Raw genomic sequence first — 15,475 nt, forward strand, 5'->3', positions numbered from 1 at the left:
CCTCCCCGCGCTGACGGTGTTCGGCCTCAACCGGGGTGGGGGGGTGGCTGTGCTTTGAGCCAACTGCCGTTTCTCACCTCCGCCCCCCAGTGCTGTGGGCTCTGCTCGAGGCGGAGAAGGCTCGGGTCCATCTTAAGCTTGAGCCCTCCAGCGTGCTCAGTCTGAAGCTGTGAGCGGACTAGATTTCTCTGCGGACCCCCCAGCTTGGGGGGCTGGAGATGTGAATAAGCCCTGCCAAACCTGAACTCTCAGGGTGAGCTTCTTGTACACAAGACTGTACCAAAGAGAAATGGCGCCTGGTAGTCAGGTTGTCATTTCTTCTTACACCTAGCAGCAGTGTCGGAGAGTTGAGTGTTGAGAGTCAGTATTGTGAGTTAGGAGAGTTGGCTGTTTAGTTCTCTCTAATACTAAGAGTATGAAAGTATTTTAGAATGGCAACTGAATGTCGCATATAACAGTTTGGGGTGGGTTGGTTTTTTTTAGGTGGCTGTGAGCAGGGCTGCTTTCTTTTGTTATAGCATGAACTTTTAATGTGATTTTTAGTTTCTTAACAATATACAGTTATGGGCATTATCAATAGAATAACGTTGGCATATCTTAAAATATATCTGTGAATTCCTCTTTCTCCTGTCTTGACTACAGCCCACTCTTCCCTCAAAGCCTCTTGATATTGCTGAACTTATTTGTAATTTGTCATCTCTTTGTTACCTTAAAGCTAACTATATAATTGTAAAATATGTTTTTCTTCTATTCTACAGTGCTTCACATGTAGTTGTCTCTCTCGTGAAAAACTATCCAAGCTATCTGATTATAAATCTAGATAAGGTAAGTAGCTTGTTTTCTTTCTTGATATGGAAAACAGTTTTAAATGATTTTTGATGCAATCTATAGCGTGTTGAAATTTATACGGATTATTGTTTTTATTAAATTTTTGTTTGACTATCCATTTATTCCTATGCAAAAAAAAAAAATCAACTGCTGTTCATGCTTACAGTTATTTCCACCACAAATAATTTTTTACAAAAAAAAATGAAGGGAGCTTTTGAAGTTTAAGTAAAGGGAAGTTTACTGTTTAAGAATTTTTGCAGTTAGGATGTCTTTCAGAGTCTTGTGTTTTTAAAGCCTCATCATGTCTGCTTGCAAAATAGCTTTTCTTTTGAAAGAAGTTTTTACTTTGTCCTCAAACTTTTTAGTAATTAGGTTGCATCTGAGTTAGCTTATTTACTTTCACCAAGCCCACTTAATGATATTGTGTGGGTATTTCTTTTTAGCTCGACTACTGTGCAAGCTTGAAGAATCTTGAAACTGTCTCTGAGAAGGAAAACTACAAGTTTATCCAGGTGATAAGGCCTTCTCTTCTAGGAAACTTGACTTTTCACTTTTTTTCTTAATGCCTTCATATCAAGGTAATGTGGTCTCCAGAGCTCCCCAAACTAGAAGCCACTGCTTTCATTTGTGGTAAAGTTGAAATTACTTCTACTAATTCATTGTCAAGAATGAGTCAGTGTATGTAATATGGTAATGTATGTGACAATCTCATGGACGTAACAGCGTTTACTTCATCTGTTTACCTTATTAATAGACTTCATATTTCACCTACAGAAGTCTGTGACAATACGCAGTATGTTCTGTCTCTTACATGAAGTAGTCTTTTGACAGTTGATAATATTTTATTGTATAATAAAGGTACAGAATTGGTAAAAGCCTGATTATGGAGATGAGTACTTTTAGGGATGATTGTTTCACTTCTGATAGGTGGTATGGACAAGAGGGACTGGGATTCAGCTCCTCCATGCTTCTCTGATGCTATCTTAGATTTTGCACCTTCAAACACTGCCACTTGTCATATTCTGTGGCGTGCAGCACGCTCTTTCTTGTTCTGTTAGCACTAGACATCAGGCTACATTCTTGCTTTTGCTGCTGTTGGTGCTGTGTAGTTCATAGTTGTTTTGGAACAGGGTCTCATGGGAACATTCAAGGTATGCCTTTTCTTTCTAAAACTTTGCCAATTAAATTAGTTTGCTGTTTCTACAGTTTTATCTTCAGACAGGAGTTGGATTTAGATTTATTGTTCAGATAAACATTCTTGACTGCTGGGTTTGTATGCTGAGGTTCTTCCCCTCTATGAAAGTCAGTACTGATGCTGGTCTCTCTGTCTAGCTGGGCTGCCCGAGGTTGCAGGACATCAGAGGAATGCATATAGCTTAATTTTCTGAAATAGCAAATTTGGGGCAACTTTGTCAGAGGTAGTAGATGTAGGTTAAACATATCTCTTAGATTCAGGCAAGGTTGGGAATTGAACTTGTCCTCACCTGTTTGGTGACCCCCATGGCTGTTTACATTTTTGTGAACCTACCTCTTTATTTCAGTAAGTGATTATTTCTGAGCTGTTGAGGTAAAAGTTGCATGAGGGGAAAGGGAATGTCTACTAAGCAAACGTATGCAGTTTAAGCATGCCCAAACTGGATTTTTTGTTATTTTTGCTAACTTTTTTGACAGTTTCCAGTGTGTTTTATGAAATGTATGAATGCTGTAGAAAAGCCTCGTTACCTGGATATATATTAACGCTTAATTGCTGGGGATAGTGCGGAGTTCTAGAAGGCATCCTGTAAACAGGCAGATCCCTGTGTGAAGCAGGGGGATAGTAACAAGGAATGATGTAGCTATACTGCTTCTGAACTAGAGTAGGAATATATTCTCACAAAACTTACAACAGTATAATTCATTCCAGCTTCTCAGTTTGGTGGGTTTGTTTTGGGGGGCGGGGGGAGAAGGAAGGTTGATCAGAGCTTATATGCAGCTGGTATGCAGCCAAGCAGTTTACACTGATAGGAAAAAATGCACTGGAAAAAGTAGTCTCTGATGGACAAGCCCTACGATTAGAACTGTAACACTCTTACTGGCCTTAGGAGAGAGCAGGAAGGATAAATGCTGTAGTGGTGCTGTAGAAAAGCAACCTGTTTTGGAAGGTAGAGAAGTAAAAGTTTAGAAAATTTGCATAAGAGGCTGGATGGAAGATACAGTTTTATCACAATTTTTATTGTTGCTTAGCACAGACATAGCGAGTTTGAATTTCAGTTAAAAAAAAATCAGTAAATGTAACCATTTAGTTCAAAATAATGTGTGAGCCTGAAGTATTTACTGGAGTGTTTCAGTTCTGTTCAGGGATGAGAAATAGGAAAATCAATTCATCTTCCATTTCTGACATACAGTACTTCTTTGAGGCTGTTCAGAATTGTTGCTTGAGAACTCCTTAAAACATAAGTGCATTTGAACTGTTTTTAGTTAATTGCCTTGTTACTGAAAATAAAAAAAGTCTTCCTCCCCAAGACGCCCCTTCTTCTCAGGTACTATCTTGTTTAAGTTGAGCCAACAGATAAATATCAAACTTTTTCTCAGATTGCATTTACCTTTAAAAGCTGCTGTTATTTCTATGACAAACTAAAGAATGGCTTGTGTGTCGATGCTTGACTCTTTTCTAAATATATCGGTTAAAAAAAAATTACCAGAACAAACAACAAAAACCAAAATCCTTGCAAGACATCCAGCCATCTATTTTGAAAAAAGTGGAAATCCACTTCACCTTTTATAATGCCACTAGATGTCACTGTCCGTTAGCCAGACTCCAGTAACTCGTACTTGCTGTGGGAACTTGTCATTTCAACCTCCGCATTCAAGCTACATCTGTTGTGTATATTTTGGGGGGGCGATGCTGTTTCTAATGTTAAATAGTAATATAAATCCTGAAATAAGTTTTGTTGAGGCTGTTGCTCAAAATGTGTGAAATTTATATCTGGTCTTATTTTAGACACAGCATTGATAAATTGCCTAAAACTCAGTTGGTAGTGCTATTTGTATCCTGTGCTTCCTTTGTAATGGTTTGTTATGTGATGGTTGGTACAAATGAAAACTCACTGTTTTCTATCAAAAATAATTTGTTAATGATTTTTTTTTTTTCCTGTCTAGGGAGATATTTGTGAACCTGATTTCATAAAACAGCTCTTTGAAACTGAGAAAATAGATATAGTCCTTCATTTTGCAGCCCAAACACATGTAGGTGAGCATTGTTACATGTTCTGCTATTATTTTCCATGAGTATATTTGTCTAAAATATATACTGATGCTGTTTTGTCTTTTCCCTTCATATAAAACAAGGACGCAGTTTGTCTCTATAAACTACATGATTCAATGTCTGGTGGCCTTTTTAACTTAAAGGGGTTCACAGCCTTAATTTAATAAGTGCTTCATCTGACTGTTGTCTGTTTTCATTGTGCATAATTGGTAATGCCCTTTTGTTTTGCATTACATCTTTAAATTCCATCTAGACACACGTGTAACTGACAGTGTACTGGTGGAGTCATGAAGACAATGGAAAAAGAGTTTGTGCATAGTCTTTCAAGTTTTTACTTGATTGGCTCCAACCTTGCAGGAAAAAACGGTGTGGAAGCTGAAGGATTAGGCATAGCTCCCTCAAAAATCCTGCCTGGATTCTAAAAAGAGAGAATGAATTACACTTAAAAGTGCCTATTTCAGATTAAGAGCATTACTGAAGAGTGGTAATGAGATCTATCCCTACCATACTCCTTTCATCACGAGAAGAAATTCTTGAAGAATTCTCCAGGAAAATACTTCTCAAAATTGTCAGATTTGATATGCACAAAGTCATTAGGTCAGTGGGACAATTCTAGGAATTAAAACAGCTGCTAGTTAATTAATGGTAATATATACCTATTACTGCATCTTACGACTGTCTTTGAATGATACTTTTCTTACTGAGCTTGGCCCTTCCTAGTGGAGAGGGGAAGTAGTTATGCTGCCACTTAAATGAAGTTAGATAATGCTATTTCAAATGGAACCGTCCATAGCCAACAAGCTTTTGCTCTTCAGTTCAGCCTCTTGTTGACAGCAAGGGTTTTCTCTTCAAGCACGTGTAGAAAGTGTCTTCATTTAATAATGACCTTGCTAGCTGACAATCAAAGAACTAGTGATAAAGCCCAGTCTATATTGCAGCCTCTAGTATTATGGTTTAATAGGAAGCCATGTCTTGCCTGAATTTAATCAGAATCGTTTGAATTTTTTTATGTAGATCTTTCATTTTGGCACGCCCTGGAATTCACCTATGTGAATGTTTATGGTACTAATGTGCTGGTTGCTGCTGCGCATGAAGCCAATGTGGAGAAGTTTGTCTACGTTAGCACAGATGAAGTATATGGAGGTAGCACTGATGAGGTGAGTTTGAAAGTGCATGAGGGTTTTTCTAGCTTTACTTGCTTTTAATAGTGAAAACAAAACGAGTCTAACTTTCCTTGGCCTCTGTAAATGTATGACTTTCAAGCTATTTCTGACAATACTGGAACTTGTAAACAAACACTGGTTGTTTCTAGAAAGTTAAGTATCAAAATTGTCCTGTATTTTTTTTATAGCATGTTGTATATTGAATGTGTATTACCTAAAGCAGTGAGATTGGGGTCATTAATGACATGTGAATACTACTCAGAGATAGTATCAAAGGAATGTATTATACAGATTTTGCCTTGGAGCATTCATGAGACTTCACTAATGTGCATGTTGTGTTGTGTGGTTTGGTTTTTTTGTGTGGTGTTTGTTTGTTTGTTTTTTTCCTGCTCTGCCTTGAGTATGAACTTGACAGGCAGGGAACTGTTTTATACTCTAGCTAAAATACTAACAGAACTGTAGGTACTGACAATTCGAACACTTCCTGTATTACTGGAAGAAATATGCAGATGTTTCTTGTTGCTCTCTGGAAATCTTTTATTTCTTGCCAATTTATGCCTGACCTTATTCAGGAAATGTAATTTAGCTCAGTAAAAAGACAAATCATGCATGCTCGTCTTTCTAAGGGTGTAAATAACGACCAAGGAGTCTTGTGCCATAATCCATGAAAATACTGATGTATTTCAGAGAAGTCATGTGCAGTTTCTTATTGTTGCAATGTCTTTATCAGTTCCTTCAACACAACTGCAATCTGTAGACTTTTATGATACCTAAGGATGTCGTTTTCCTGCATGTAGACCAGTGGTTTGACTGAGACAACTTCAAGTGATCTTTTTCTGCCTCTGGGCCTTGAAAAGAGCACTTCTGTTTAATCTCTTTTTTGTTCTCTTTGTGAATCATAGTAGAAATTCTTCAAGAGTTTTTTGGGGGGGGAGGAAGGTCAAAAAGTAAATTGGGTCAATTAATTTCAGAGGCAAAGGTCAGACAAGAACAGTGAGTCTTTTAATCGCGTGTTAAGGTGATTGTTATGAATTGCAACTCAGGCAGCGTAGAATCCCTCCTTTTCTTTGGTTCATTATTGGGGTTTTTTGGTTTTTTTTAAGCAGTAAGTAGATGGAAGTGGCAGGATAGCCATGAAGCTACCTATTCTGGAACAGGTCAGAATTGTTCAAGCCTTGCTTTGGAAGGCTTTGGGTTCAAATTCTACTTTTCTTATAGAAATAAAGTTTATGGAAAAGGGAGAATGGACCCCTTTTATTTAGGACTGAAAGGTCAATTTGCTAGCTGTGGTGCAACAGCACTCTGAGGCAATATGAGCCTGTAAAGGATTGAACCTCCCTGTGGCAACAGTGATTATTTTACAAGATAAAAATCTAAGGACCTGCTACTGTGAGGTACTCTGCTAGAAGTATAAAAATATTACTGCTGGTATTCTAGCCGCCTCCTGTGTTTGATAAATTGACTGTCTTTTGTTATTGGTCTTCTGCTGTAAGTGGAAGGGTGACTTTCTCAGACTGATGTGCTTGGATATTTAGGGATTTTTATTTCGGTTGCAACTGCAGCTTTTGTAACTTTAAGACTTACCTGGGCAAAAGAAATTGAGTAATGCAAATTTTTCTTTTCATTTTAGGAATTTGATGAATCCTCACCAAAACGTCCAACGAATCCCTATGCCTCCTCTAAAGCAGCTGCAGAGTGTTTTGTTCAGTCTTACTGGGAAAGGTACCAAGTAAGTTGATGCAAGCTTCAAAAACTCTGAAGCCCGTACTTAAGTGTCTGTATTATGTATACAAGAGTATAAAAGAAAAATCAGTACTAGTCCACGCAGTGCCACCTCTTTCCTGATTGCTAGTCTTGCAGTTTGGATGTGTCGGAGGATGTCCACCACTTATTGGTGGAGATACACTGCAAGACAGTGGGGAGAGGTCAAATGTGTTTAAATTTTTTTGAAAATCTGAACTGTAATGTCTAAAAATGTTCTGTGATAAAATGGTCAAAGAGAACATTAGCAATTTAAAAAACAGTGTTAAGCTTGAAGGAAATCCGTTTATACAGAAGTAAACACGCAAAGTTCAAATTGTATTAAGACTAGGCTTATAGTGAAAGCAAAAAAAAAAAAAAGAAAGGAAAAAACCCCCTATTACTCAAATCTGTTTCAGCAAAAATATTTAAAATTTTGAATACTTCAGTCTTTTGTTCTTGACACATCCTTCTGCAATGTTGTTTTTGACATAAAGCTGACTTGAATAAGATGTTAATGACTGAGTAACACTTTATTGGAATAAAAAGTAGTAAGCCGGTCTTCAGTCAACCAGATAATGTCTATGTAATGTCCTATGGTCGTTCCATAGCAAGACTGAGAGATTACAAACATTTGTCACTTACGGTGCTTCTAAGACTGAGAAGGCTGGAGGCCTATTTGACGGAAGTATGGATAGCTTAATTCATTAATGTTTGTAAGGGCTTGCAGATTTTTGAATAAGCACGCAGTGGGGGTGTGAGTTTATTGATCAGCAAGAAGCCTACAGGTTTTTACTGGTATATATTTTCTTATATAATCACATGCATGTTTAATGCTCTTAAGTTCCCAGTTGTTATCACACGGAGCAGTAATGTTTATGGACCACACCAGTATCCAGAAAAAGTAAGTTAAACTGATGCTTTACTCTGAGCTTCAGTATACCATAATTTCGGGTTGTAGTGATGTTACTTTTTTCTCGTGAGAATGGACTGACGTTTGAAAAAAGCACTGTCTTGCAAGTATATTTGTCCACACTTATCTGTGATTATCTATTTTGATCTCACACTAATGTGTCTTACCATCAACACAATGAACACGTGTTTTTTGGTTGTCAGTAAAGCATCAATTAGAGATTTCTAGTAATTTACATGAATTTCACTACAATTACTTTGTTTTGTAACTTTTTTAGTTTTCAAAGGATATTTAACTCAGTTGTGTCTGGCAGGGTTCCCCTACAAATTACATTAACTCACATGTCATGTGCTGTAATGAGGAATGTTTAATAACAAAGGTAAACATTTCAAAAAGTAAATTGCGAGAGAGCAGTATGTCTGGTATAGAAAGAGATGTTCCAACCTGTACAGAAAATAGATAAGATGAAGCTATAGCAATCAGATATATGGTGAGAAGTAGCACAAAGCAACTTGTTCTTTGCATATGTCCATACATACCTTGCGGGGTAACTATTTAAAATGGTTATTAGTGAGAGGGAGTTGCCTTTGTAGGCAGTGCCCGGATCTGCTATGCTAGCGAATGGAAATACACTGATGGAATGATAGTGATAATCATACGTACTTTTTGGAGTTGGGAGCTTGTGTGAAATGTGTCTATATTTTGCAGTTCTAGTGAGATATTTTTTTAATTTGAATTGTTTTTTATGTGTTGGGTTTTTTTTTTTTCAAATAAATTTTATTTTTCCCTACATTATTGCAGGTGGATAAGCAATGATTTTTAAAATATGTTTTTCACTGATCTGTGGCTTGGGAAATGTCTGGCTACAGGTTGCATGATGTTGGGAGTACATTCAGGGGATGTATCACTATTTACTTGCTTTCAGCTTATATATATTCTTCCTCAAGTATCCACTGTTAATTACTGCTAAGAACACAATACTAGGCTAGATGGATCTTTAGTTTTACCTAGTATGTCTGCTCCTATGTTTAGAGTAGTAAGTTAACAAAATTAAAAGAATTGGAGTAGCTTTCTCATGGCTTCAGTTTAAAAACTTTAATAGCGGAGCCAACTGTTCTGAACTTTCTGGGACATTATGAATGGATCTGAGCTTGTAGCTGATTGTAATATTGTAAATCTTTATGGCCAAGCTAGTGGCTATCATTTGATCCATGTTTACTTATCTTGAAATTCTCTATTGGTTCTCTTCTGAATGTAACTGTTTTAATGACTCTTACTTTTTGACTATAGGTTTACTGCAACTTGCTGGATGTCTAAACCGTGTTTTAAACTGTTTGCAATAGACATCCCTAGTTAGACTCTAGTGCACTTCTGTGTGCGAAAAGTAATGGAACCATTTTCTTTTGTAAAAATGTTACATTTGTAACTACTGATTTGTAATGGTTGACCAGAAAGGTAAGCTTTACAACACAACAGAGGCATCTACTCTTGAAAAAACAGACGAACAAGCCCAAAATCCTTGCAGTTTCCAGGCTTGATGCATTCTTTGATTAGACTTAAGAAAACTTAAAAGTATTTAAAGGGTCTTATTAAAATACTGAATGATACTTACTGGTGAAGCCCCGTGTTCTTTGCAGAATAACAGCTTCTAAAATAGCAGAGTAATTTTTTTGTTCAATTCCTTAGGTTATTCCAAAGTTTATATCTTTGTTGCAGCAGAACAGAAAATGGTATGTAACTTGTATTTTTGTTTATGGCATTTGTGTTATAAAACTGTAATTACAGTTATAAATACATGGTATGGTTTGTAAAATGATAATTTCATAACTAAGTTATGGATGGCTTATTTTAATAATAGGATTTCCTTAAAAAACTAAAGGATTTTTTGCATGTCAGCTACTTAAGTTACCTTCAGGTAACGGCTAACAGCAAAACTGCTTAAAACACAGTCTAATGAAATGAATGCTTCTGTTTAAGGATTAACAAAAATTTCTTGCCTTTTCCTGGTTTTAAGCTGTATTCACGGTTCTGGACTTCAAAGAAGGAATTTTCTTTATGCAACTGATGTGGTAGAAGCATTCCTTACTGTCCTGAAGGAGGGGAAGCCAGGTGAAATTTATAACATCGGAACTAACTTTGAGATGTCCATTGCCCAGCTTGCTAAGGAGTTAATCCATTTAGTGAGTAAACAGTTACGGTGCTGTTCTTTACCAGTCATTGCACATAGGAACAATTCTACTATAAACCTTTTGTAGCTCTGAGAGAGCTTAGGCTTGTGGTGGGTCTTAGAAGATAGTTGTAGCAGAATGATGTGCTACCCTTTCTGTGGCAGCTGTACTATGTAAGTTTGCAGTACAGGCTATCGTGTGTTGCACTGCTGCATCAGTCATCCTGACTGGGACATAACTGGCAAAATGATTAAATGCCATTTGGTAGGTGTTTTTTCATGCTGGCTGCTTTGCTTTTGATCTGAGAATGTGGCACTATTAAAATCTAACAATTTAATTATGAATGGTTAGGCAGTGCTCAGATGAAGGATAAGTACTGGAATTGTTCTAGATAGTTTCGATAACTTCAGTAGTTTGAAAACTCAGTTTAGAAAAAAGACCATTTCTGTTTGTGTGGGGTGTTTTTTTTTCTTTTAACAGACTTAAATCTTGTCAAAAAATCTATCTTTAAATGTATGTTAAGACAGTGCAAGATGTGTGGGGTGATTTTTTTTTGTTTCTCTTCTTGACAGATAAAGAAGACCAGTTCGGAATCTGAAATGGAGCACTGGATGGATTATGTCAAAGACAGGTAAGAAAATAGTGAAGCACATGCAGGATAACTTTGTCCTGAAGGTTTTTGGGTCTCTTGCCAAATGTTTTTTTGTGAAAGTGTTTCTGCTCTGCAGGAGGGAAAACTTTTGAGGGAGCAAGACCTGTTTTGCTTTCTTAATTTTTTTTTTCCTAGTGGATTTGACATCTATGATCTGTACAGAATGCTATAGAAAAACAGGATTTCCATTTATTATTTGGATCGTTAGGTCAGAGTATACGTCTTGAAGGGGAATATGTAATGCTAATCTGTCTGTCTCCAAATTTTCTTCAGACTTCTCACTACTGACGTCTGCTCTGGGAAAAGCACAGGTTTTACACAGTGTCTAAACCTTTTCTTAAGGGTAGTTTAGACAGTTTATTCAGTACTTTGTATTCAACATCACTTGAGTGAGATGAATCCCATCATCCCTCATTTAGCTTTAGTATTCTGACGTTAATGTGACTAGTTCAGACTTAGACGTGCTTTATAGGTAAGGCCCACTCTCCACAGGCAGAAATATGCACCAGCGGAGTGTAGTTAATTTTAGATTCCTATCTTAAGCTGAAATGGCTATCTCAAAAGTAGATGTAAAACTCTCTGAAGTGCCAAAGTTAGGGCGGCAGCAAAAATGGATAGCTTTTATAAATATGCTTTTGCTGTGTGTTTCCATCCTTAATTTCAGGCTTGGTTTGGCTCTGTTCTTTTATCTCCATTTCTTTTCTGCAGCAACAATGAGTCTCTGCTTACTTTAAATACCACTCTCTTTCTCCAGAGTGATTAGAAATGACGTATCTGCTGATAGCAGTTAAGTATTATTATGGCCTTTAGAATTCTCACTTTCTGTTCACATTTGGATTGTTATCATGGCAACTGAAGTGTCTTTAAATGTCCTAATTTTTGTTTTTAAAAGCAAGTGTTCTTCAGAATCCTATCCGAGTGTATCGCAGGACTTTGAACAAATTGCCTTTCGCTCACATGATGTGAGTGTTCAGTAGGTGTCAGTGTAATTCAGATTGAGATGTTTCTTCATGTGTATTGGGCCCTGTCCACTAATGTTTAAACATAAATGGGCTTGGGAAATCTAACCACTTAGGAATACATATTTCAAAGAATGTTGAAGCCTTATAAAAGATTCTTAAGATACCTAACTAATGATTATCTAATTCTGTAATGAGTGACTTAAAGGTCATAGGGTTTACTTGCCCTGGAAAATTTTTTTCTGCTTCTGCTTGAGATTAGCATGTATTGTAACAGTGATAAGTAGCTGGTTTCTGTCCGCACATGTAGCTTAACTATTCAGTATGCTAGTGCCAGTAATGCAGGAATGCTAGACTAGACTACCTAACTGCCAGATTGTGGAATTGAAAATTTGTGCCGTGCTTAGGGAATCTCCTTCCATGTTGAAACTTGCAGCCTGGGATTCTACTTATTCAGTATTACTAAGTTTGTGTAGCTAATGAATCACTGTAATGACAATGCTTTGGAAGTCTATGTATTTCAGATCTGAAGCATGTGGAAAATTTGTGGGCTTTCAGGCTGAAAAATGTGAATGCTGGTATTGGAAAACACTGGCTTGGAAAACTGTCAAAGAGTTGCGAATGCACTGATTTGCACAATTGCATTGGCAGCGATTTGAGTTTTGCATTCGCTTTTGTGCCAATAAGATATTAATTCATGTTTATTCTAGTCAATTCCAAGTAGTTGACGGTACAAACTGAATTGTATTGTTGTAGCTGCACTCAGCTGCCGTGTACTTTTGAAGGCAATGTAATCTGTCCATGTTGATGGGCATTTTCAAAATTGAGGCATATCTAATGTTGGTTTGAAGACAATGTGAGGTACTGCATCTCTAATTAATGAAAAAGTCTAATCAAATTGTTTCCTGTGTGCATTTTATACTTCATCAGACCTACCAATGACCTGAGGTACCCAATGAATTCAGAGAAAATGCACAACTTAGGATGGAGACCTAAAGTGCCTTGGAAAGAAGGAATAAAGAAAACAAGTAGGACTGTTGCCTTTTACACTAATTGATTTAGAAGTGATGGGAGGAGGGGAAGGGGGGAAATGGGTATGTAGGTTAGTTAACGAGAAGCTAAAGAGAATGAATTTAACACTTTAATTTTACATAAAATTGGCTGCTTTTTAAGTAGTGAATTTACCTGATTTAAAAAAAAAAAGGTTAATCATAATAAAGTAGCATCAGGTACTAGAATTAATTACTCTTTAATGCTAGAATAGGTCTTACATAAAGAATTTATAAAATCTAAACTAGATTTTTTTTAATATTGTAAGTTAGAATGTTGCATAATGAACTGTTAGCATGTTGTTAGTCTTATGGTATCTGTGGAATATTTGAATTCCCCCGTTATCTGTGTCAACTTGACTCATCAGCATTCTCTTCATACTAGTTGAATGGTACAAAGAAAACTTTCACAACTGGAAAAACTCAGAGAAAGCTTTGGAGCCCTTTCCTGTGACAGAGCCGTTTGCACAGCCCAGTGGTCCATAGGGTGGTGGAGAACCTGAAGGAATTTATTCTACCTCATACCGTCTTTTCTTCGAAGCCTGCAGTCAAGTGGCCGCACTGAAGTCTTAATGTATTCAAGATACATGAACCATGATGAATACAGAACTACGGTACGGCGCAGCTTTGGAAGGGTTTCAGCACTTTGAGTTGAACCTGTTAATTTCAGCTTTTGGTGCAATACTGTATTCTCACTAGGTATTGATTTTAAAGAACTGTACAGGTGAAGAATATTTATTGTGCTATAAATTATAAATTGTGTAACGGATGTCAAATCTGCCTTATTAATTTAGAACAATTAATTGCGATTACAGCTTTTGGGACTTTCAATGAAACTTGTTTTAGTTCCAGAATCGTTCATCTGTATTAGTCTGTTTTTAAAGTGACAAAAATAATATATTACACTGTAAAGAGTTGTGTTTTATTTTTAATCAAGGGGGAAAATGCTGTATTTTCTGGAGAGTATAAATCAGTTGATAAAAGCTAGATACGGCACCCGTACGGTTCAGTCCTTTTCTCTGTTGGTGCAGTATTACCTTCTGTAGATGACTGATTAAACTGTTATCTACTCTATAACGTTAAATGCCCCTTTTTTAAAGGGGATGGAGGGGGAAGGCATCAAGAAGTAGCAGATGTTCTCGCTGAGATTTCCAGAAGCATTTTCTTAAACTTTGCTCTGTTTTAGATGTCATCTTTTTACTATATTCCTGTCTTTTACATGTAAAATTTCCTTTTCTTAACTAATTGTTACAAACTTGAAATACTGTAACACAGTTAACATTCCAGTGATGTTATTTCTTGTGATATGAAGGCTATCTATGGAGACAAATTTTAAACACTTCTTTTTCTGTGAATTGTGGGTAGGCACACTTTATTCAATGCAGTGTTTCGCAATTTTTTTTTTTTGTGACAAACATTTTAAAGATGAAACAATATTTGAGTTTCAATGTAATATTTGGGAGGAAACCAGTTCTAGAAATATGTCAATGAATCTTTTTCAAAGTTGATTTAGTAATAAAAGTTATGGTGTAACTGGTTTCTCTTAATTAAGTGAACACATTGAAAAAGTAGATGGTGGGGTTTTTTTATATTTGTTAATTTTTTCAGGATAGAGGAAGAACTATCTTCACTGTTTTGGCTTTGAGGTGGCAGTTCTTCCTCTATCCTGAAAAAATTATCTTCACTGTTTTGGCTTTGAGGTGGCAGACATAGAAGGGAAAACTCTTCTTGGTTTTATCACTTCAGCTTCTGTACTTGGCACAGTCCCAGACCCTTCTGTTGCCCCTGGGTAGAGCTGCAGAAGCACAGGGCTAGGATGCTGTGCTGTACTCGGAAATCGCTGCGACTTCCCAAGTGTCTCGGAAATTGGGAGTTAAGTCTCAAAACACAAGTATGTGCAAAAGCCCTTTCCTCATCACCCTAAGTGCAGGAAGAATGGAGCTTGGGGCACTGGCCTTAGCTTTGCCCCTGCTAGAGTTTTGGTAATAACTGAACATAGAACTTAATAGTACTGACCCAGGTAGCCTACGGGTAGTGCTGCTGTTGGACCCACAGTGCTCCCAGCTTCATCACACCTCTTGTGTGTTGCGTGGTGCTGTTGGTGAAATGCCACTCTTGGTTGGTAAGAGTCATCTTAAAAGAAGGCTAAACAGTAAGTGTCTAGGCTTACCTTAGCGCCAAGTATGTGTTCTAAAGTCTGGGATTGTGTTACTGAAGGTGAGTTTTCTGTGACAAGGTGGGATAACACTGCTATACTAGAATTGGATTGCACTTGTATTTTGGGGGGGGTTCTGATACTTGGTTTGGTAGTCAAAACCTCCATTTTGGAAGGACAGAAGTTACAGGACTTCGTATGTATGAGTCTATCAGAATACTGGGCTTACCAGATACTTGGAATCATAGAATAGTTTGGGTTGGAAGGGACCTCTAAAGGTCATCTAGCCCACCCCCCCTGCCATGGGCAGGGACACCTTCAACTAGAGCAGGTTGCTCAAAGCCCCATCCAACCTGACCTGGAATGTTTCCAGGGATGGGGCATCCACCACCTCTCTGGGCAACCTGTGCCAGTGTTTCACCACCCTCAGCGTAAAAAATTTCTTCCTTATATCTGATCTAAATCTACCTCCCTTTAGTTTAAAGCCATTCCCCCTTGTCCCATTGCAACAGGCCCTGCTAAAAAGTTTGCCACCATCTTTTTTATAAGCCCCCTTTAAGTACTGAGAGGCTGCAATAAGGTCTCCCCGAAGCCTTCTCTTCTC

The 15,475-nt window shown here is 37.3% G+C and overlaps 1 protein-coding gene across 1 annotated transcript in view; it reads left to right on the forward strand.

The window, feature by feature from the left end:
• TGDS (TDP-glucose 4,6-dehydratase) overlaps positions 1–14,215 on the forward strand; it is a 15,921-nt gene extending 1,706 nt beyond the window's left edge. The window contains exons 2-13 of the mRNA XM_019471853.1: positions 230–253; positions 759–825; positions 1,272–1,340; positions 3,967–4,057; positions 5,087–5,229; positions 6,866–6,964; positions 7,820–7,879; positions 9,575–9,618; positions 9,903–10,068; positions 10,629–10,687; positions 12,598–12,695; positions 13,102–14,215. Coding sequence (XP_019327398.1) covers positions 230–253; positions 759–825; positions 1,272–1,340; positions 3,967–4,057; positions 5,087–5,229; positions 6,866–6,964; positions 7,820–7,879; positions 9,575–9,618; positions 9,903–10,068; positions 10,629–10,687; positions 12,598–12,695; positions 13,102–13,202 — 1,021 coding nt within the window. The 3' untranslated portion in view covers positions 13,203–14,215. The remainder of the gene's footprint in view (positions 1–229; positions 254–758; positions 826–1,271; positions 1,341–3,966; positions 4,058–5,086; positions 5,230–6,865; positions 6,965–7,819; positions 7,880–9,574; positions 9,619–9,902; positions 10,069–10,628; positions 10,688–12,597; positions 12,696–13,101) is intronic.
• Positions 14,216–15,475: the final 1,260 nt, after the last annotated feature.

Source organism: Aptenodytes forsteri, unplaced genomic scaffold (assembly GCF_000699145.1).
Source record: "Aptenodytes forsteri isolate BGI_AS27 unplaced genomic scaffold, ASM69914v1 Scaffold32, whole genome shotgun sequence".
Lineage (NCBI taxonomy): Eukaryota > Metazoa > Chordata > Aves > Sphenisciformes > Spheniscidae > Aptenodytes > Aptenodytes forsteri.